This window comes from Rhamphochromis sp. 'chilingali', assembly GCF_963969265.1.
Source record: "Rhamphochromis sp. 'chilingali' genome assembly, chromosome: 2".
Classification (NCBI taxonomy): Eukaryota; Metazoa; Chordata; class Actinopteri; order Cichliformes; family Cichlidae; genus Rhamphochromis; species Rhamphochromis sp. 'chilingali'.
Window position 1 is genome coordinate 48,476,609 of NC_137930.1, and position 23,675 is coordinate 48,500,283.

The 23,675-nt window shown below is 37.9% G+C and overlaps 1 protein-coding gene across 7 annotated transcripts in view; it reads left to right on the forward strand.

Moving 5' to 3' along the window:
* ap3b2 (adaptor related protein complex 3 subunit beta 2) overlaps nt 1-23,675 on the forward strand; it is an 82,905-nt gene that overhangs the window by 24,786 nt on the left and 34,444 nt on the right. For 4 of the 7 annotated variants that reach the window (XM_080876199.1, XM_080876203.1, XM_080876200.1 and 1 more), the window contains exons 2-7: nt 16,315-16,390; nt 17,594-17,668; nt 17,958-18,053; nt 19,084-19,244; nt 20,377-20,443; nt 20,853-21,035. In XM_080876199.1, coding sequence (XP_080732325.1) covers nt 16,315-16,390; nt 17,594-17,668; nt 17,958-18,053; nt 19,084-19,244; nt 20,377-20,443; nt 20,853-21,035 — 658 coding nt within the window. Of the gene's footprint in view, nt 1-7,382; nt 7,927-16,314; nt 16,391-17,593; nt 17,669-17,957; nt 18,054-19,083; nt 19,245-20,376; nt 20,444-20,852; nt 21,036-23,675 lie in introns of those variants that run through there. The other 3 variants (XM_080876197.1, XM_080876198.1, XM_080876202.1) reach the window with 2 other exon arrangements.

The following is a 23,675-nucleotide window of genomic DNA, read 5'->3' on the forward strand; positions in this document are numbered from 1 at the left end:
ACATGATAACTTCTCAAAAATACAAGAATTTAGGAGAAATAGTATAAGATAACAGAAAGAATATATTTAGCCAAAAATACTTAAACATTACAGAAACACTATGATTTAGAAAAATAGTACAACAGAGCAGAAATATTGTGATTTACCAGAGACACTGTGATGAACTATGAATATTGTAATTTTAAATTGAGACTATGTTTTAGCACAAATATTATAATTTGGCAGAAATACTATAATTTAGCAGAAATACTATATTAAGCACAAATCCTATAAAAAGCAGAAATGGTATGATTAAGCACAAATACTACATTTAGTAGAAATACTTTGTTTTAGCACAAATCCCATAAAAAGCAGAAATACTGTACTATGATTTAGTAGAAAAACTATAATTAATCAGAAATACTAAATTTAGCAGAAATACTATATTAAGCACAAATACTATAAAAAGCAGAAATAGTATGATTAAGCATAAATACTACATTTAGCAGAAATACTATATTAAGCACAAATCCTATAAAAGCAGAAATAGTATATTAAGCACAAATCTTATAAAATAGCAGAAATAGTATGATTTAGCACAATAGTAATAAGTTAAACAGAAAAATTGGAAAAGCAAAATGGACAGCTGAAAAAATGCTGAACATGCTGAGGGTCCCTCAAATATACTTGTTAAATGAAAAAATCAGCAAAAAAATGCACAGGGAGAGAGAAGTAAGTTTCTAGGTCAGCCTGGGAGCTGCTGAATTTGAATCCACCAATCAGAGAGGCTGTGCACTTTTCCCCACCAAAACAGGTGCATCTGTTTACACACGCAGCAGCACAGAGAGACACAGGATTTTTGCAGCCTATTTCTCATAGTGACGACTCCCCTCAAACAAATGACCGTAATTTCCTAACCGTAGGGGCTAGAACGGTCATTCTTACACCGTTTTGTTCAGAAGAGATGGGGGAATCTTCAAGTGTTGACAATTTAATATTAAAATATGAATTTTTAGAGATATATGACATGGATGACTTGTTGACTTAGAAGCCACGAATTCCCCAATATGCAAATTTGAATGCCTGAGACCACATATGTGATTGGCTGGCTGGGAAGCCGTGCAGGCCCTGATTTGTGGATTTGAATTCCTCAGCCCTCAGATATGATTGGCTGGCTTAGGAAGGCCCCAATATGCAAATTTGAATGCCTCAGGACACTTATTTGATTGGCTGGGAAACTGTGCAGGCCCTGATTTGAAAATTTGAATGTCTCAGTCCTCACAGAGGATTGGCTGCCTGGGGACCTGGCAGAAATATATAGAAATACTATTATTAAGCATAAATACTACATTTAGTAGAAATACTATGTTTTAGCACAAATATTATAAAAAGAAGAAAAACTATAATTTAGCAGAAATACTATATTAAGCACAAATCCTATAAAAAGCAGAAATACTATAATTTAGAACAAATAGTATAAAAAGCAGAAATACTATAATTTAGCAGAAATACTATGTTAAGCACAAATCCTATAAAAAGCAGAAATACTATAATTTAGCAGAAATACTATGTTAGGCATAAATCCTATGAAAAGCAGAAATAGTATGATTTAGCAGAAATACTGTATTTAGCACAAGTACCGAAAAGTACCAGAAATACTATGATTTAGCAGAATAGTAATAACTTATTGAAACACAAATGCACAGAGGGACACACAAACACAGGCTCTAATCCAGTCAACCAGTCTAACTATGTTCAATTTAAATCCTACAATGACATGCTGTCAAATAAGGGCAGGGTCCTCTCTCTCCCACTAAACACACACACACACACACACACACACACAGGGAGAGAGGACTAAGTTTCTAGGTCAGCCTGGGAGCTGCTGAATTTGAATCCACCAATCAGAGAGGCTGTTTACGTTTTCCCGCCAAAACAGGTGCATCTTTTTACACACGCAGCACAGAGACATAGACCTGCTTCTTTCAGTTTATTTCACATAGTGAGGATTCCCCTCAAACAAATGACCATAATTTCCTAACCGTAGGGGCTAGAGCGGTCATTCTTACACCGTTTTGTTCAGAAGAGATGGGGGAATCTTCAAGTGTTGACAATTTCTCATTAAAATATGAATTTTTAGAGATATATGACATGGATGACTTGTTGACTTAGAAGCCACGAATTCCCCAATATGCAAATTTGAATACCTGGAGCCCACATACATGATTGGCTGGCTGGGAAGCTGTGCAGGCCCTGATTTGTGGATTTGAATTCCTCAGCCCTCAGATATGATTGGCTGGCTTAGAAGCCATGAAGGCCCCAATATGCAAATTTGAATGCCTCAGGACACATATATGATTGGCTGGGAAGCCGTGCAGGCCCTGATTTGAAAATTTGAATTTCTCAGTCCTCACAGAGGATTGGCTGCATGGGGACCTGGCAGAAATATATAGAAATACTATGATTAAGCAGAAATACTACATTTAGTAGAAATACTATGTTTTAGCACAAATACTATAAAAAGCAGAAATACTATAATTTAGCAGAAATACTATATTAAGCACAAATCCTATAAAAAGCAGAAATAGGATGATTAAGCATAAACACTACATTTAGTAGAAATACTATGTTTGAGCAAAAATCCTATAAAAAGCAGAAATACTATATTAGGCACAAATCCCATAAAAAGCAGAAATAGTATGATTAAGCATAAATACTACATTTAGTAGAAATACTATGTTTTAGCACAAATAGTATAAAAAGCAGAAATATTGTAATTTAGCAGAAATACTATATTAGGCACAAATCTTATAAAATAGCACAAATAGTATTATTTAGCACAATAGTAATAAGTTAAACAGAAAAATTGGAAAAGCAAAATGGACAGCTGAAAAAATGCTGAACATGCTGAGGGTCCCTCAAATATACTTGTTAAATGAAAAAATCAGCAAAAAAATGCACAGGGAGAGAGAAGTAAGTTTCTAGGTCAGCCTGGGAGCTGCTGAATTTGAATCCACCAATCAGAGAGCCTGTGTACTTTTTCCCGCCAAAACATGTGCATCTTTTTACACACGCAGCAGCACAGAGAGGCACAGGATTATTGCAGCCTATTTCTCATAGTGAGGACTCCCCTCAAACAAATGACCATAATTTCCAAACCGTAGGGGCTAGAGCGGTCATTCTTACACCGTTTTGTTCAGAAGAGATGGGGGAATCTTCCAGTGTTTACAATTTATCATTAAAATATGAATTATTAAAGATATTTGACTTCTAATGCACCATAACTGAGTAGAGCGAAGCAAAAACTGCCTTGACTTGCCCTCAAACAACGCTTTGTGACTTGAAATCTATTTGGAGTATCGATATCATTCTTTCACCGTAAGAGACAGCAGGCTTTGGTGAACAATCATGGAAATTTTCAGGTCTCTGTGGAAATCCAACAAAAAGTTATGACGAGAGAAAAAAGTGGTTCATTTCCACAGTTTGAAATCTGAAGAAATCTGAGCGAAGGACGAATTTCCTACCCTCAAACAAGTCCAACTCATTTCAGAACGGTAATAGGTGAGAAAGAAATTCTTGAATTGTGAGCGTCAGGGGTGTCTGAAGATATTCGGGGACAAGCCTCATGTCTTAACTTTGCTTCGTTAAGGAGATATGACGATTCGAATATGCCTCTCATTACAGAAATCCAGCGGTGATTTTGAACAAGCTCTCCATTCACTTTATATGGAGAGTTTTCTGACCTTGTGTTAGTCTGAGGAGATTTGCAAAAATTCTATAAATCCCACAACAATGATGGTGACATTTTCTGAAAGCCAGCAAAAATACCTACGTTTTGATGTATAATTTGTGGAAGTTGAGTGAAAATTGAGCAAGTAGCAGGAAGTTGTTCGGACATGAAGTGAAAATTGCAAAACCTTCAGTGGCACACTGGAAGCCAAGAGCATAGCAACCATAACAACACATGTATTTTGTGAAAAATCACAATTTTGCAACTCAAAACTTTAAGAGGCATAAAAGTAAAACAGTAGAAGATTTGAAAAAGCTGAATCATACCTGAATAGCCCAATAATTTGTGAACATTTTAAAATTTGAATGGTTGTTCTAGGTGAAAATATGAGGAAGTAGTTAAGTTTCAAAAACAAGCAAATTTTAGCAGAATTGCAGAAGTTTCCCATTCATTTCAATGGGACAAATTAAAGGAAAAAAGCTTAATATTTTAAAAAGTATAATAGTTAAAAATAGCAAAAATCGTAGCAGGAAAGAGCAAAAATAGCAGAATAGTTTAAAATTTGAACGGTGAAAATCGGCTGAAAATTGTGAAAGTAGTTTAACGGCGAAAAGTGTACGGAAGCAACTAGAATAATAATAATAATAAAGAATAAAGAGAAACAGGAACTCAATAGTGTGGATGCTTAAAGCATCCACACAATAAAGAGAAACAGGAACTCTATAGTGTGGATGCTTAAAGCATCCACACAATAAAGAGAAACAGGAACTCAATAGTGTGGATGCTTAAAGCATCCACACAATAAAGAGAAACAGGAACTCAATAGTGTGGATGCTTAAAGCATCCACACAATAATAAAGATTACAACAACAATACTGTGAATGCTTTTCAAGCATTCACACTAATAACAGAGGTCAAATGTTTACTATAGGTCTTTACCAGGTTTGCACACACAGTAGCTGGTATTTTGGCCCATTCCTCCATGCAGATCTTCTCGAGAGCAGCGATGTTTTGGGGCTGTCGCCGAGCAACACGGACTTTCAACTCCCGCCACAGATTTTCTATGGGGTTGAGGTCTGGAGACTGGCTAGGCCACTCCAGGACTTTCAAATGCTTCTTACGGAGCCACTCCTTTGTTGTCCGGGCGGTGTGTTTTGGATCATTGTCATGTTGGAAGACCCAGCCTCGTTTCATCTTCAAAGTTCTCACTGATGGAAGGAGGTTTTGGCTCAAAATCTCACGATACATGGCCCCATTCATTCTGTCCTTAACACGGATCAGTCGTCCTGTCCCCTTGGCAGAAAAACAGCCCCATAGCATGATGTTTCCACCCCCATGCTTCACAGTAGGTATGGTGTTCTTGGGATGCAACTCAGTATTCTTCTTCCTCCAAACACGACGAGTTGAGTTTATACCAAAAAGTTCTACTTTGGTTTCATCTGACCACATGACATTCTCCCAATCCTCTGCTGTATCATCCATGTGCTCTCTGGCAAACTTCAGACGGGCCTGGACATGCACTGGCTTCAGCAGCGGAACACGTCTGGCACTGCGGGATTTGATTGAAAATATAAGAGAAAGAGAGAACTTTAAGAATTTAATATAGCCACTACAGTGTCCATCAAAACGATGAAAAAATATTGCCGTAAACAGTTTATTTTGCGACACCACGAAACAAATGATAGCGTAAAATGAAACGATAGATGTTTTTATATCGTCATCCGATATATATCGTTATATCGAATAGCCCTATTGTCAAGCCATGTTTTCATTGATGTATACTGAGTGGAGGTCATCAAATGCCATCTTTATGACAGAAAGAGTGAAATAGTTAAACTAAGATATGAACATGATATCTTCACAAAGAAAAAAAAGTGAGTTACCTAAAATGTGACGTTGTAAAACACAACCAGGTTGTGTTAATATGCTCACCTTATATCCACAAAGTGTTGTCTTTAAAGTTTTTGTTCAAACTGAACAGTGTTAAATATTATTGTTTGCATTTACTAGTCTGTACTATACTGTACTACTGGCTCTGAATGGGCTTCTGGGATTTGACTTGGCTTCTGGTGACTGGAGCATTGCTGTGTGGAGTTTGCATGTTCCTTCTGAGCTTACGTAGTTTTCCTCATGGTTCATCCGTTTCCTCCCGCAGAACAAAGAAAGGTAATCAGTGACTGGGATGGCTTCACTCTTCCCCTTGAAATTAATTTGGATAAGCAGCTATGAAAATGGATGCATGCGTCTTTTTCCACAGTTTGATTTGTTAAAAAACAGCTCCTAAATTGACTGACTGTCAGGCAACACAAGTGCTATATCAGTGATAGCCAGTAGTGACCAGTGCTTCCTTGGGTTTTAAGGCTTGACTACTGGCTGTGATCTTATATTTAGCATAGTAATGACATTGTTAATAATATTTTCATCGAACTCGAACACAATGTAGGTACCAGCCTTATCTCCATTGTGGCCACACAGAGCATGAATATGAATCATCCAACTTTAGACTATATGAGAGTTTATTAATTTATGTCTTCATATATAATTTTGCTCTCATCCTCCTTCATTTAGAGGGTGTGATAGCACTGCACTGCACCTAAAGACCAGACAGAGAAAAAAAGACAATCTAAGTTAAGAAAAGCCAGCAGCAGTGCTGTGTCGTTGCTGTCACAAATCAACTGTATTTGGATGTTTAAAAGAAAAAAATGTGATGTTCAGCTTTTGGCTTTTTTGAGTGCTTTAAACTGAGAATCAGGAGATCAGAGTTTGAAATGTGTTAAACTGTCAAATGTATTTTCTGAAAAAACTACAGCAAATCTTCTGCATTTGTTTTTGTTTTTTTGTTTACTGTAAAGATGCTGCCGGCGCAGCAAGCCCAGGGTTTGCTCCTGATGACATCATGGATAAAAATCTTATTAGTCTTAAGCAAATGTCAACAAATTGTCACTGAGCTACTGCAGATCACAGGAAGCGCGTTATGTCAGTTGTGCTTCAAGGCAGTTTCTTTTTTTTGTTTAGAGCCACATAGAAATATAGCGAGAGAGAGAGAGAGATGTCCTCATCACGACACTGCCAAGAAAGCTGAGTCATGTAAGATGAGAGAAAAAAAGAGGCACAACGATGGCTATAAAAAATGAATAGGATGGAAGGTTTTTAAGCGTAATGCGCGAGCGGAGGGAGGAAATATTTCTGCAAAGGCTCGCTGGCGTTGAGTCCAGGTGAGGGCAGATAAAAGAAGCTGTGATAGACGGCGTGATAGCGTGGAGGGGAGACGTGCAGTTTCTAGCTGTTAATGTGAGGATTTGGAGCAGTGATGACACACACGAGGAGAAGCGAGTGATAACGTGGCAAAAGGTGGGGAGAGGCTGTGTCATTGTTGGTGAGCTGGGATATAAATATATTGTACACACACACACACACACACACACACACATATGCGTGAAGAGGAAGAGAGTGACTGGTGCGGCAACAGGAACCACATGAGCAGCAGGGAGGAGTCGCGAAAGGAGAGGCGTCACGGCAGATAAAACTCCACGCCCCTCGCTGCCGAGCATCCATTTACTGAGCAGCTGATGTCTGCTGCTTCACTCAGCAGTAACAGAAGACAGCGAGAGAAAAAAATACAACAGAGCTCTGGAGCTACCGCTGGATTTTTAATGGGGAATAGGCAGCAACCTCTCCTCAGGATGGAGCATTTATGAGGAGGCTTGCTGTGCCAGTCTTGCAGGAAATGTCCACATACTTAGCCTTAGAGGGAAGGAGGATTTCTAACAGAGTAGCTGACGCTGCTCTTTGTGGCATGAAAACTGTGTGAGGAGCTCCAGGAGAATTTCCTCCGATTAACCGGAAAGCTTTGATCTTCTCGCAGCTTTTTTTTTTCTTTGTTTTTTCTCTCCACGTGATCCAACCTGTGGTTCCACAGGTCAAGGCGAAGTTTAAAACATGACCGCCATGCAAAAGCTGCTGCAGCTGCCGGTGAACGCGGTGAACATGGTGAAGACCGTGCAAAGTCAGGTCCAAGGCCAGGAGGAGGACAAGAGCCCCGTGCTGACTCCCGATAGCGGGCAGCAGGCTTGGTACAGCGCCCTCCAGCCTGATGAGCTGCGCCACCTCCGATCTGGAGGTACAGGTGGAGGAGGAGGAGGTGACCAGGAGGAACGAGCCCCACTGGAGGAAGGTGGTGGAGGTGGTGGTGGTGGTTTCCAAACTCAACCGCTGCGGTAGGATGAGAACTCATCAGTGCTAGAGTTAAATAAGAGAGTATTTAGCTGCTTCTCTTCCAGGGCAGATTTCAGTGAATGCAACTTGAGAACAAGATTAAAATGTCAAAAATGGGCTAACAGGGTGCTTAACAGTGTAAAAGTGAGTGTTAGCGGCCCGATCCAGTCTTTACTTACTATGTTTGCCTCCTGTTGCTTAGACGTCCTGTAGAACAAATGGCACGGGCTTTACAGCAAGGCATTAGTCTGCTGGTTAAACATGGAGGAAATCTTTTCCAGGAACACCCATGGAAAATTAATTGATTTAGCCGAACTGATCTTAATGTCACCTGACCATGTTGACTCACTCAAATACTTCTCCATACTTGCCACTTAGCTGGCTGAGCAGTAATCCAAGCTTCATGTTCTTTAAAGATCTGATCTTTAAAGTTTGTGTAATATATCATATATTTATGTCACCGTTTTTTTGTCCTATTTCTTAAGAACATCACTTTCAGATATTATTCAGCTGCTGTAAATAGTTGTTTCCTCAATTTTTGGAAAGATGGAAAGCACACTGTACCAAAATATACCAAGTTTTAAGATAGTAGTTCTTTGGAAATCACCTTGTGAGTGCAGTAATGCTATTTAATGACTGTCAAACTATGTTTTCTTTGGCATTTTTCATAGATCAAGTAATGTGAAGTGCCTAAGAATACAACTTAAATTTACTAATTTGTCTGTTATATGTAGACACAACACTAGTTCATCCCTGGTGCCTTTTTAACGCTCAAATGATTTAGCATTAAGTGGCTTAACAAACAAAATCATTCCCTTGAACATTGTCAGTTACAAGAACTGGACCAAAAATGTGTGCAAAAGCAGCTAATACCCAAAGGAAAACTGAAGAAAGTCTGGAGAACTGCTGCTTAAGAACCCTTTAAAATATTACAAGAAAGTCTGGCTCCTTTGACACAAAAAATAAACAAATGAGATGACAATACTTTTGCACAGTATTGTGCAGAAAAAGTTTACTGCACATTCTGAGATAGCTAGTACGTAGAGTGAATAAATAGACTGTAGACCTGCTTCTGAAAATTGGCATCATCATCATCAATCTGCTGGTTGTTTTCTCCACTAATGGCCTTGTCTGATGGCCTCAAATCAGAAAATATTCAGTTTACAAAAACATAAAAAAAGAGACGAGTAGAAAATGCTTGACCTGGAAAAGGCAGAAACAGAAAATGTCTAAAGGAATTACTTATTAAGCTAGTTACTCGTTAATTTCCTACTGAGGCACTAATGAAATAAAAGCGCACTATCTAGGTTCAAGTCTATAAGAATCATAAGGAAGCATTTCATGGACATGTGCAACATGTGCAGTGGTGCAGAGTAGACTTGGCTTTAAAAAGAAGGGAACTGCTATCACATGTCATGGTGCCCCGCGGACCGGGTTGGTATAAATGCAGATGGATTTATTAAAGAAATTAGAAAAAGGAGTGCAGTTGTTTATTGGAATTAGACTGAGTGTATGAATTAAAGGCCATAGAGCTACTATAACTAATTAGACTGCAAACCACTAAAATGTAAAGTCAGTGTAGCGCTCTTCAGAAGCTGTTTTTTCTTCAAGGGAGATGTAATTATACTTTCAGATTTTTATTGGGTCATACCTACCAGCTACAGCAGTTTCTTTTAATTTTACAAGACTGGAGAGGCACAGAAATTCTCTTCTGGTTGGCTTTAAGAGGCAAATTCTGCATCTGTAACTGTGGAAAAACAAGACGCGGCTCTGCTAAGAGAGACGGCTTATGTAAAACAGCTGCTTATAAATTCAAGCTGCAACTCCTCAATCTTTCACTCGCCGCTGATTCATGCAAATACATTTTCATATCTTTTGCTTTTGGTGTTATTGCACCCTGTTCTTGATGAACAAACTGACATTACACCTAAAAGTGTGTCATTAAACACATGAAACACTGGCCAAATCCCATGGAGACTTTCCAGAAGGAAGAGTCCCGCTGATCTCTTGGCGATGGTGGCAGGTAACCTGACCGCCCGTCAGCTCTGTTGTACCACACTGGGCTAAATAATTCAACGCTGGTTTGTAAATTCATCTGTTGTTCAGCAGGACAGGGTTTCCAGAGAAATGAGAAACCTATTGCTGGTATTGAATTACTGCAGGTCCTTTGAGCTCAAGCTGGGACGTCTAAAACCAGTTAGAGGTTTATTTGTCCTGAAGTTTCTCAATATAGTCTTTTAATTTTCTTTTTTTCTTGTGTGTGTGTGTGTGTGTGTGTGTGTGTGTGTGTGTGTGTGTGTGTGTGTGTGTGTGCAAATAATTGAGCATTCCTGTTTGACACATTCAATGTTTGGCCACAGCAAATGTAATGAATGGTGCAGGTTCAGTTTTAATTAGGTCCTCTAAAGGCTTGTTTGTCATCAAACAGGCCACATTAATCCCTGTCACTTTATTAATTAGTTAGGCTGATCGGGGGGGGCAACACAAGCTGGAAAAGCAAATTGAGCCTTTGATAGGGAAGTTTCACCGTGGCTGCTAAATTTTAAAGTTGACTTTGTCTTTAAGTCATAATTTACTGGTTTCCTGTTTTCTAGAATTGTTGCTGATAACAATCAGTAGAAGTACCACCTCTTTGCTTTCAGCCACAGGCTTTAATTAGAGGTAAAAAGAATGTGTAATTTAAGCAGTGGAAATTTGTCTCATATATGGTTAATTTCTGTTATGAAAATACAGAACTTCATCTCCCATATGAACATATTTACCTTCACAGTCTAGGACTTGGGTTCGACTAGGATTAATCCTAATGACTTAAATAATTTGCTGACTTTCCTTTCGTGCCATCAGCAGGTTAAGGTTTACTTTTCCAGTGAAATATCTCTGCATCCACTACTTGGATGGTTCCCAGAGGATGAATCTGAATGACTTTGGTGATCCTCTGGTTTCAGCACAACCATGAGGTTAACATTTGCTTCATATCCATATGTGACATTTAGACAAACTGATTTGGAATCACAGTCGTACCTCCCACCAGATAAAGGATAATGACTTTGATACCCTGTGAAGTCTTCATTTAGACTCTAGACATTTAGACAAATTTGCACTGTCATGAAATCTAATTTTTCACTTTCAAAAGAAATTGCAATAATGCTGTCATTCAGAGTCAGCGTTCGATTTTTTTTACCAAAGTTGACAAGAGTCTGTGGCCATGACTGTACAAAAGCATACAAAAAACAATTACTCTTTGACTTACTGTATTTTTAAATTTACATTGTTGAGACATTTTGTGATTTATTTGCTTAAAAACACCATTATCGACAGTACACAGTTATTGCGACAAACCTGTTTGCACTATGACCCGACTGTTGCCATGGTAAACCACATATGTGGCCTGATATGTGCTCTGATAGCACTTGATAACTGTACATAAGGTACATATTCTGCCATTAGACGCTTTTATAGCTGTTGGATGTCTTTTGAGGAGCTAGAGCAGGTCAGCGACTAACCGGAAGGTTAGTGGTTCGATCCCTGCCTGCTTCAGTATACTTAAGTATCGTTGAGCAAGATACTGAACCCTGAGTTGCTCCCACTGCATTCATTGGAGTATAAATGTTAGATAGAAAGCACTTAGGTATAGAAAATGTTGCTGTATCAATGTGTTTGTAAATGGGTGAATGAGACATGAATAAAAGAGTTGGCATTTTGTTTTATACGCCAGTTTGAGTCCTCAGTTATAGCAGAAATAAACTATAAAAGAACCAGTGCATTTACCATTTTGAGACTTGCCTTGTAATATTTTTATCTGTTTTTCACTTTTAAAGACAAAAAGGTTTTTCCCACATCAAAGTAAGTAGAAGTTGAGGTTTCAGGCTGTGTTGATAGAAATGATCACTTGTTTTAGCCAAAGGCTGTGATTCATTTTCATTATTTTAAAGGATGAAATGAGCCACTTCCTTCCCTTTCTGCTGTAAATCAACATTAGGCTGCAATATCCATTCATTTATTTTCTTGTTTGTTTTGACCAAAATATAAAAAAACAAAACAGCAAGAGTTCTGCACTTGCATCCAAAAATAATCCTTGCTGTGGTGTCTTAATGTGACAGTCTTTGATGAGTGCAGGTTTTTGAAGTGTGTGACAGAGTGAACTATATTATTCGCAATGCAGTGCAATTATTAACACTTTGATGCTTGGCGGAGCAAAAAGCAGAGGCTTTTCTTAGCACACAGACACACAAACGCCTGCGCACACACACTTTAAACTCGGGGCAGAGTCGTGATAAACCGACTGTGTTCTGCAGCAGCCACCTCCTCACAGACTGCAAGCCTCCATTCACTGCTGTCACATGACCAAAACAGATGAATTATATCGTGCACCCCAGCAGCCTCCCACTCTCACAGCAGAGTAAGTAAAAGTTCTGCCTGCAGTTTGATTATCTTCTTTCGGAAGTCATTTGTAGCACTGGTTGGAGCCTGATTTAAATAACATGCAGTGTTGGGAGATACATTCACACTGCACAGGATGAATTAATCACAACATTGTTTTAAGATCATTTCCTCATACATTCTTTGATTTTTGAATCTTTCAGGCTCTCCTGGCTCTCATCATGCCTGGTCTGATTCATTTACCTGTAACAGATATTCTGAAATGTTTACATTTGTAAAATATCACATGTACAAATTTATGGCTCAATCACTTGAAGGTTAATGTCAACACCCTCATAAGGCTAAATTTTAAAGTTATGAATTATAAAACTCCATCTCGCAGTCCATCCATTTTATTAACTGCTTCTCGAGCTCAGGATCATGTGGAGCTGGAGTCTATCCCAGCTGTCTTAGGGCGTGAGGCACACTTGACAGGTCCCCAGTGTCTAATGACTGAGAGACTATATAAACCGCGAGGGTCCAATATCTCAATAGCTTTAATTTTAATCTGAAGGAAAATGTTTTGATTTTTTTTAATTTAAAGCATTTTGGACACAACTTCATTTACGGAGAAGATGACAAGATCTGAGGAAGTTACAGCTCTAGCAGTATTTGCAGTACTGCTTGACCAATGTGTTTTGACTTGTAACTCAAATGCAGAGCACACAGTCATATACATCCTTATACAAATCTGCCAATGAGGCACCAACAAGGATGGGCTGAGTCTATGATTGTGCGGTTTACTGTTCCTGGCAACAAGGAGCTCTAGCGAAAACTTTGTTGGCACTTTAGCCGAAAGCTGGAAAAGTACAGCCGAGGGGTTGTTTCCCAGTTATGCCATAAGATATGGAGAATACATATAACTGCACATCAGTAATATGTATGCACTTACTGTAGTAATCACTGAATATCTGTTGATTTAATTTATTAAATTGAAGGGTCTCACATGTAGGTGAGCCTCTACAGAGTGTACCACCCATTGCAGCTGGGATAGGCTCCAGCCACCTCCAGTCTGAACTGGAGAAGGATGAATGGATCTGACATGAATTATAGAAGTGTAATGATGTCTTTTAAAAGCTCATACAACTAATAACATATTTAAACTTTGGTAGCAGAAGCTGTATATTGCAACCTGCATGTTGTAGTGATATAAATAAAGAACAATATTTTACATTTGCGTCTCACAGTTTAGGGGGTATTAGCCAAATTCGAAGGCCAGCACTATAATACAATATAGATCCCTTTATTTTTCAGATATACTTCAGTTAAAAGAGAAGCTTTAAGAAATACTCTCAATGCCAGCAGCGAGGTTGTTTGTGTGAGGGGAAACCCCAGTTTCGCCACATCTGAGCCTCCCATCTCTCACCTGTTCTAAAACAAGTGTGCAGTCACTCAATAATTTTCAGAGACTCTGGACTCGGTTGTTAGAGTCGATGATGATCCCACGTGGTAATACTGTCAGATGCAACAAAGGCTCTCCGGGAAACCGGGAAATCACTTAACTTCATTTTATTGCATTCTTTGTTGCCTTGGAAACCCGCTGGGGGAAATGTGCAGCAATCACGCCACCCACCACCAACTGAACTCCACCCTTCTTTTCCCATACCACCAAATGACAAGACCCTGATTCGTAATGAAAGGTCTGTCTGCTGAGAGAGTTGTCCTGTTTGGTGGTTTTAGAGTAGTTTACAGTTTTCCTTTTGTGCTAAGTAATGTCAGATTTAAAGAAACTTACTGTATGAGTGCAACTGTTTCCATAATTAGATGTGAAAACATTTCAGAAGCTGCTTTTATTGAATCATATTGTTATTGTGGGTAATTAAACAGCTGGCTGAAGGGCAGAAATTGAATAATACCCACATAACACTGCCAAATTTATATATATGTACACTGTTACTATTAAAAGAAAATAAGACTTACAAGTTGATTTAAAGTGGTTATGATTGAGGGTATTATATAGACAACTCCTCAAAGTTGTCATGCATTTCTGTATTTGTGGAATGAAAATACGTGAAGTCTTTTTGTATCTTATTTATGGGGAAGCAGCCGAATGAATGCTAAGGTTGCATGAAAATGCCATCCATCAGTATTTCAGAATTCAATTAGCCTGGTGTGTTTATCTTGACAGCTGCAGCAGTTGTTCCTGTCTGTATTGTTGTGTTGTCTTACTGAAACCAGTGTTTGCAGGTTCTCCTACAGGCAGGTTTGGTAGAAACTGTCACTGCCGTTTATTTGTGTTTGTTTTGCAGCTGGGTGGAGATGCTTAGATCTACTCAGACTGCTGTGTGAGCTGACCGCTCTGTTGTTTCTGACAGTAATGATGGATGAGCAAAGCTGGAGAACAAAGCACTGTTATACAGTAGTCTGTATGCAGATACAAAGCACAGCTGTTAGAAAATAATATACAATAAAACAATAAATATACTTTGCCAAGTCCAAGTTAGATGGAATTTCGTGTCATCCACATGTGGCTCCTGGATAAAAACTAGAGAATGCGTTTTCAGTTTGCTGTATCAGCATTTCGTTGGCACTCAACGATGGACAAACTGTACAATAGATGCAACAGGTGATAGAGGCAAGTATGCTAGCAGAGCTTATTGCAAAGCCAAAAATAGTATTATGTCTAGATGCAGCAAATGTTAATAAAATATATAATACACATTATAAATTGTAAATATTGCAGTATCAGATGACAGAAACTAAGGAAGAGGATTAGGGCCACTGGGAAAAAAAGTGGGCACATTTATTTTTTCTTCTTTTCCAGAATTCTGAGAAAAAAGTCAAAATTCTGAGATGAAAGTCAAAATTCTTAGAAAAAGAAAAAAAAAAAAGAAAAAAAAAAGAAAAGGATATGTCCAAAATCTGAGTCAGATTTCTGAGATTTAAGTCAGAATTCTGACTTTAATCTCAAAATTCTGGAAACAAAAAAAAAAAAGACATGCCCACTTTTTTTTCCTCCTCCGTAAAAAACTGATATCAAAAGTAATAAAAGTAGTAAAAACTAAATCGAAAACTAGCTTTACAAGCTAAATCCGAACACCTCAAATCTTTATTTGGTTTCTGTTTAGTAATCTAAAAACCTGAAGTGGAAAATGAACATTAGCCAAAGTACAACTGCGCTTGAATAAAATAAAACAGCAAAAGCTTTTATACCCAAAGAACAAGTTAATAGGAAAAAGCTAGTAGACATTCTCTGCTATGGTTTAAAATCTTGTGGTTTAATAGCAAGAATCATCATTAAAGTTTATATAGAGTCAACTGGAGAAGATGACAATTGCTTTACAATCTTATGTTTATATTTTTTGGTCAAGTACAAATATGATAAATTATAATTTTTTTGAATTAGTAATACTTTTCAACTCTGCAAGTGATAACAAAATATTTTACTTGATTTGGTCATCGTTTTGTTGATTTAGCGTGGTAATCATATGTTCTTTAAACTGCAACATCAAAATCAAAAACCAAAGAACAGCGATAAACCCTTGCATATGACGATCTGCAATTAGAAAATGCTGAAGAAATAATATCATTTATCAAACAAGCTGCTGATTCACAGATCACTGGCCCATCATTTGGCTAATAAAATCACTAGACTGTTTATTTAAATAATAAACAACTGTATATGATACTGATAGACCTAATGTATTCTATTTTATGTATTGTTCTACTTCGCTGCATCCAAAATATTTCCAACACTCGTTTCTACCCATTTATCAACAGTCTGTGTTTGAGAAGTCATTTTGTTTTAGCGATTATGCCACGTTCCAATTATCCAGGTATTTTATGTTCAAATGTTTCTTTATTTTGTGAGGCTTTCCTACTTCAAAGAGAATAATTTTGGGGTCACAGCTGTAGTCTTTGATCAATTTTGAGCTTTAAAAGTAAAACATATCAGTACTTCTTGTTGCATTCTGGGTGTTTGGTGGTTTCCATGCTGTGAAATATATTTTTATAATGTTTTCTTCCCACAGACATGACGACTTGAAAGAGATGCTGGACAGCAACAAAGACTCCCTGAAGCTGGAGGCAATGAAGCGGATTGTAGCTGTGAGTATAAATCAGATGGACACAATGGGGAAATTAGGATCACATCAAGAGTGAGCCATGAAGTTTATTATCATGCTTTAAAAAATGTCATGGATAATACTGTTGTATAACACTATTTCAGAACAGAGAACAGAATAGAATGTATATGTACAATGAAATTGTGGGTGCTCCACACCAACTTTGCCGCAATACAATATAAATAGTAGACAACAGGAATAAATAGCAAACAGGAGAAAAACGTACAGTCAACAGGGATATATACAAAACAAAATAAATATATACAAAAATAAGTCACGTTTACTGTGGATGATAAACAAAAGATCCTCATAGCCACCATGTCTGTCATTACTTCAATTTTGAAGCCTTGAGCTGAGCTGAGTGTCTTTGCAGTCTCCATCTTGATGATTAGCAACAGGTAGTGTTAACTGTGAAACCAAGGCACACAGCTGACATCTGATTAGCCAGTGAGCATACCCATAATCCTCCTTTCTGTCTCTAATAATGACCATAATTTTTAAAAAATTACTTTAGTTATTATTTAACTGATCTTGTCTGATGATGTCACTGATGCTGTAACGAGCTGATGAATAGTTAACTCATTGGCCTAATGAAGTGGCCAGTGGGTGTAGATTCACATAAAAACCTGGAAATCTTTATTTTATTTTTTAACTAAAGTAAGTGGCTAGCTGGAACATTAACATTGCAGAAAGGGGCAGATTTCCCCCCCTTGAGATTTCACTGATCAGCGGGTACACAGGTGCACAAGGTCAAACCTTTAAATGCAAAACATACAATGCATAATGTTTTACTTATTCTGAGACTAAGAAAAGGCCAGAAGCATGCTCTCTATACCAAAACTGGCGATTAATCTCATGGTATTATTGTCAAAATGCAGTCATTTTATAAAACTGTGCTCTGAGCCATAAGACAAAGGCTGCCTCCAATGATTTAACTACTGTGATAAGAGATGCAAACTGTGCAGTCAGCTGTTAAATATTCATACTCTGTCAGATTTCTGCTTCTGAGGCTCCACACCCATCTTTTCATTCATCATTCCTGCCGGGCCAAGAGCACAAAAAAAAGCATCAAAAGATAAAATAAAACATAAAAAATGTATTTTTTCTTGCCAACAATTGAAATGCTTGAAAAATGCCATCTTGTGAAATCTTTGTTATGCTTTTTGGATGCGTCTTTTCTCTGCAGATGATTGCCCGAGGTAAAAATGCATCAGATCTCTTCCCCGCTGTGGTGAAAAACGTGGCTTGTAAAAACATAGAGGTTGGTAATGAACCTAGTCTCATGTTGCTTCATGTGCTACAGGCTCTGCACTCTTCATTTTCCTTCCTATTATCTTATCACATTTTCCAAACCTCCGTGGAGTGCAGTTTTATCTCATATAAACAAAATTGCATTTTCCTTCTCCACTTTTGCATGTTTTAATAACTGTGCCTTACTGGACTCATCTCAGTGAAAATAATTAAGCTAATACACATAGGTTGGATGAAATTGTTAAAATTTAAACGATTACATTTGTTTCTTCTTTCCCTCTTACTGTTCGTCTTTCCAGGTGAAGAAGCTGGTCTATGTTTACTTGGTGCGTTACGCTGAGGAGCAGCAGGATCTTGCTCTGCTTTCAATTTCCACGTTTCAGCGAGGTCTGAAGGTACAGCAGTTTATATATGTGACAATTTTTTAGATTTGAGATAATATAAACCATTTTTCTAAAGCCTCGTCTTCATATTATACAAAAATTAGCTGCAATTCACCTAGCTTGCACGATAGTCCTCGTTAACTATGAGTGAATGGCTCTAAAAGCCTAACTTGTTTACAACATTTGGACAAAAAAAGCTTAAATGAAACTGAATTGATTGCTTAAATTAACGCGTTAGTGCGGTTAGTTCGTTAACGCGTTAGCACCATACAGCCCCATGCACGGGGCGATCCGCGCTAACTCACTAACGGAGATTTAATGCGGTTATGGCGTTAACGTCATTTTAACGAGTTTAACGCTGACAGCACTAATTTAATTGTTCTCTTTCACACCATGTCTCTCTGCTGTCTTCATCCACTTACCCCCAACTGGCCACAGCAGATGGTCGCCCCTCACTGAGCCTGATTCTTTGTGCAGTTTCTTCCTCTTAAAGGGGAGTTTTTCCTTCCCACTGTCACCAAAGCGCTTTCTCATAGTGGTCATATGATTGTTGGGGCTTTCTGTTTTCCTTGTATTATTGTAGGGTTTTTACCTTACAAAATAAAGTGCCTTGAGGCAACTGTTGTAGTGATTTTGCGCTATATAAATGAAATGAAAATGAATTGATTTAAATATCTGGAATTACTGGATAAATTGGCTTGAAATCACGACCAAATAAATAAAATTTAAAAAACATTTTATATTAGAACCAGCGATGGCAGTGCTGTGTTTTAGTGCTAATTTCCTAAAAGTGGTAAGCTACTTTACTTAACAGTGTTGTATTTCATTACTGACTGACCTTTATATTATTCATTGTGATCATGTTAGCATCCTGAGTTTAGCATAAAACTGCAGGAACTACTAGCCCCGGGAACAGCACCACAGAGCTGCTAGCATAACTACAGATTGCTCCTTTAGATTTTATTACTATTTTGCGATGAACAAAATGCAACATTTCACCACCTCTAAAAGTGTATTTTTCCACCACTTTGTACTTCTCCAGGATCCGAACCAGCTGATCAGAGCCAGCGCCCTGCGAGTCCTCTCCAGCATAAGAGTAACAATCATCGTTCCAATAATGATGTTGGCCATCAAAGAAGCTGCTTCGGATATGTCTCCGTATGTCAGGAAGACCGCAGCACATGCAATCCCTAAACTATACAGGTACGAACCCAAAAGGACAGTTTTAGGTTTATAAAACAAAGTTAGCATGATTTATTGAGTTGCTAGCTCTTAGTGTATCAGTTATTATAACGACTAATGATCATATTTTTTTCTCACAGTCATTATAAAGTTTTGGTTATTTATCCACAGCTCTCCTAAGGTCTCACCACTAAATTTGAACTGGGTTGAGATCTGGACTTTACTGGGTCATTGCAACACCTTGATTCTTATCTTTGTCACTCATTCTGATTTTCTGGTGTATTTGGGCTCATTTTCCAAGTTCATGGTCCAATTTGGGACAAGAGTTTGCTGTTAGTCAGATGGCCTCATAACTGACTATAAAATACGTTGATATACAGAGAAGTAAATGGTCAACTGGAAAGTGCTGCAAGTCTGGTGGCTGCAAAACAAACCCAAATCATCACCTCTTCACCAGCATGCCTAACAGTTCCGGTGTAGTCTTGGGATTTTAGCAACTTCTCTGAGCATTGCACGGCTTTATTGTATCAGGATAAACCCTTTGAGATGTAGCATCTTGTTTTTTAGGAGCCCAAACAGACATTCATACAAAAGAGAACAAATTTTCTGGGGTGGATTTCAATATTGTGTTAACATACATCTGAATTCTCCAGACCAGCAAACTAACAACTTGTCTGCTTTTATGGAGGTGGTCATAATTCATCAAGTGCATTTGATTAGCCGCACCTGTCTGCTACTTACCCTCTTAATTCCAGTGGAAGCAGTAAGAGTGTGCTTAGTTTTTTTTACAGGACTGCGTACAGTCCTATTGAAACTTTATTTTTCATATGACCATTTCTCTTTTTTTACAAACTTTAACACAGTAGGAAATATATAAATTTGATAGAGAAAAACACAGTTTTTATGAATTCTTTGTTGTTTTTTCTTTGTGGGAGCCTTGATTCCCAGTCTGAGAACTACTAGGCCTGCTAGATCAAATGTTCATATGACTTGCTGCAACTGTAAAACTTTAGCAGTAAAAAATAGACTCCTGAGAACCCATTGCTGCTCTAGCAGTAAAATCCATTTTCTTTATACCCTTGAGGATGATTACTTACAGTTCCTGGAACAATTTTTCATGCATTTTTACTGATTTATTCTTCTCTCCTCTCAGTTTGGATCCTGAACAAAAAGACCAGCTGATTGAAGTCATAGAGAAACTCCTCGCTGACAAAACCACGGTGTGTTTTTCCTCTCTTCTCTTTGTTGATTCAGTGTTTTCTCCAGATTTTATTTCCAGCAAAGATAAATACAATTTTGCAAACCACACAGTGCACAAAATATCAGGGACCAGCTGCTGTGCACAGCACCAGATTGCGTTTAATGCCCCGGTTGTTTCAAGGCTTATCATTTGTTTAACCAGTCTCCTTTTTCACCTTGCAGTTTTTGCATTAGCTCTTTCTCTGGGAAATGCAACAAAACCAGAAACAGACTGCAGAAGTCAGTCAGTAGTTACAGGTTTTTTGTACCGTTGAAGATTTAATTGTACAATGCATGGATATTGTTAAAATCCACAGGGCTAACTTGTAACCTCCTAAAGGAAGATTCATGAACTTTATCTTAATGTGTGTGGTCTGAAATGCACTGCAGTTGGTGGCAGGAAGCGTTGTGATGGCTTTTGAAGAGGTGTGTCCGGAGCGCATTGATCTAATCCACAAGAACTACAGGAAGCTGTGTAATCTCTTGATTGATGTTGAGGAGTGGGGGCAGGTCGTCATCATCAACATGCTAACCCGCTACGCCAGAACGCAGTTTCTCAACCCAAACATCAATGTAAGTAAGCAACACACAGCACGAGAAAGCAAGCAGGCCAACAGCTGTTACATTTTTGATGAGTAACATATAGACTAATGTGAAACTGTTCTTATTATCCTTGGTTATTCTCGGTTCTATGTGAGTTTTTTCCTTGTCCGTCTTTCACTTTTTGAATGTGGTTTTCTATGTTGTGACTTCCCGCTTTCGATCTGTTCCCACCCTACTTGGTTCAAGTGTTCCTTACCTAACCTAAGCTCGCTTCCTTGTGCAAATTTATTCTGAAGGTGCAGGTGAGTAACTGAAGAGCAGTCCAAAAAATTTCCAATTTCCAACTTTGCTCTTTCCAATCTTCTACCTCCTTTTCCTAATCACGTTGACTTGACTTCATTGGAAGAGTTCATGAGATCACGGTCGAGAATTTAAAAAGTCTGATTCATCTAATCCTTATTATCCTTTCCTCTTAGTGTATGTTTAGTCTGTCTTTGTCAGATTGCCATGCGTTCTGTCGTTGACGCTCTCAGTTTAGGGGATTTAATCTTATTGACCATTTTGAGATGTTCATTTTCTTTTCATTGTTGTACAGCCTTTTGTGGCCTTTTTTCACTCTCTGTAAATACATCAAGTTTTCTGCTTGCACTTGGGTTAACCAATTCCTCAGTCTGACAGTCTTCAGTTTTTATTTAACTGAGAGTGAAGTAAGAAACACAGAAGCAGCAGATGTTCACACTTGAACAGGTAAAATAAGAGATTCATAGGTTAGAGTCTCATCGAATACTTTCATTACTAATTTGTGTGTTACAGAAACGTGAATTTATACTGAGGAGCAGTAACACCTAACATGCAGACTCTACTTGTATCGATGAATTTTAGTACATAATATAAACAATTTTTTTATTTTTTTTTACCATATAATATAAACAAAATATCACCGGCTTCATCACTGCCTGTTACAACGCTCCACGCAAACTTACAACCCTAGAAATAAGTTTAGCCATTATGTTTTGTCACTACTTTCTAATTTGCATATGAATCACATATTGGGTGACTACGGTGCAGCAGAGGTGTATAGGTACATTAGCTACTACTGTGACTGTGCAGTGGTACAATCATCCTGTCATTTCTTTTCCTCTCTCACTGCCACCTGATTTCAGTATATTTATCAGTTTTTATAAACACACCTGTTGACTTATTTTTGTCAAAAGTGACTAGGCCCAAATGGAACAATTTTTTTCCACAACATTGCTATTGTAGTAATTACCCATAAATGTGCTGCAGCCATTTTACAATAAGGACATTTTTCCACACTGCGCTCCTTTTTCTCCATTTCATGACTTTCATAGACAATTTAAAAAGGACCTATTATCCATCCATCCAATTTTCTGCTGTTTTTCTGGGTCGCAGCAGGAGCAGTCTAAGCATAGACATCCAGACCTTCCTTTTCCCGGCCACCTCCTCCAGCTCTTCTGAGAGGACACTGAAGCATTACTAAAGCCAAAGCCAAGAGATATAATCTGTCCAGCATATCGTGGGCCTCCTCACAGTAGGATATGTCCAAAACACCTCAACTGGCTCCTTTCAGTGTGGAGGACTAGTCCCTCTAGTCTGAGTCCTCTAGTCTCCTGAATGATAGAGACTATGGCTCCACACTCTATTGCTAAGCTTTGTTCCCGACTTGTGAACAAGACTGATATGTATGTCACACAAACCTGGTGGCTGCTCCTCCCTGAGTTTGGGTCTGGCAGAGGTTTCTTATTGTTAAAGGGAGTTGTTGCCAGCTGCTTGCTCGTGAAGAATTATCTTGTGGGGGTTGCTCTCTATTAAAACCTTATAATATAAAGCACCGTGCGGCAATAGACATTATATAAATAAATTGAACTGAGATCAGTTCTTTATGAGGCCAGAAAGACCACATCATCTGCAAAGTGCAGCGATGAGATCGTGGACTACCAAACCAGCTGTATAATTATATCTGCAGCTATAAAATTTATATTGGCATTGAATTGTTTAGATTTAGGTTTAAATGGAGACAATAAAGTAGGGAAAAAAACACCCCGACCATGACTTGATGTTGATCAGTGTAGTTTTTCTACTGTATATTTGCATATTGCATATATAATTCACTCAAACGGAACTCAAGATTTAAAGTGTTATTGAAATGCAGATGGTTTGTTTTGCAAGAGATAACATGCAAGGTATGTCTAAATAATATAATTTGTCTTATATCATTTACATTTTCTAAGTCCTAACATAAAAAACATTAAAAACCAAATTGGGTGTCATTAGAATATCTTGAAATATGTCTCATATATAAAATTCAAATTCAAATTTTATTTGTCACGTACACAGTCATACACAGTACGATATGTAGTGAAATGCTTGGACAACTGCTCGTGACCTAAAGAAAACAAAAAAGGAAAAGGCTATGAATAAGATAGGAAATAAATATGAAAAATTAAAAAGGGTAAATTTAACTAGGAAGGAATAAAATATAAATTAAGGTTAAAAATGAAATAACTGTACAACACAAATTAGAATGAAGGGTAAATTTAACTGGGAAGAATAAGATAAAGATAAATATATAAATTAAAGTTGAAAATAAAATAACTGTACAACAAAATACACAATACACAATATAGAACTATATAAGAATGTATGAAG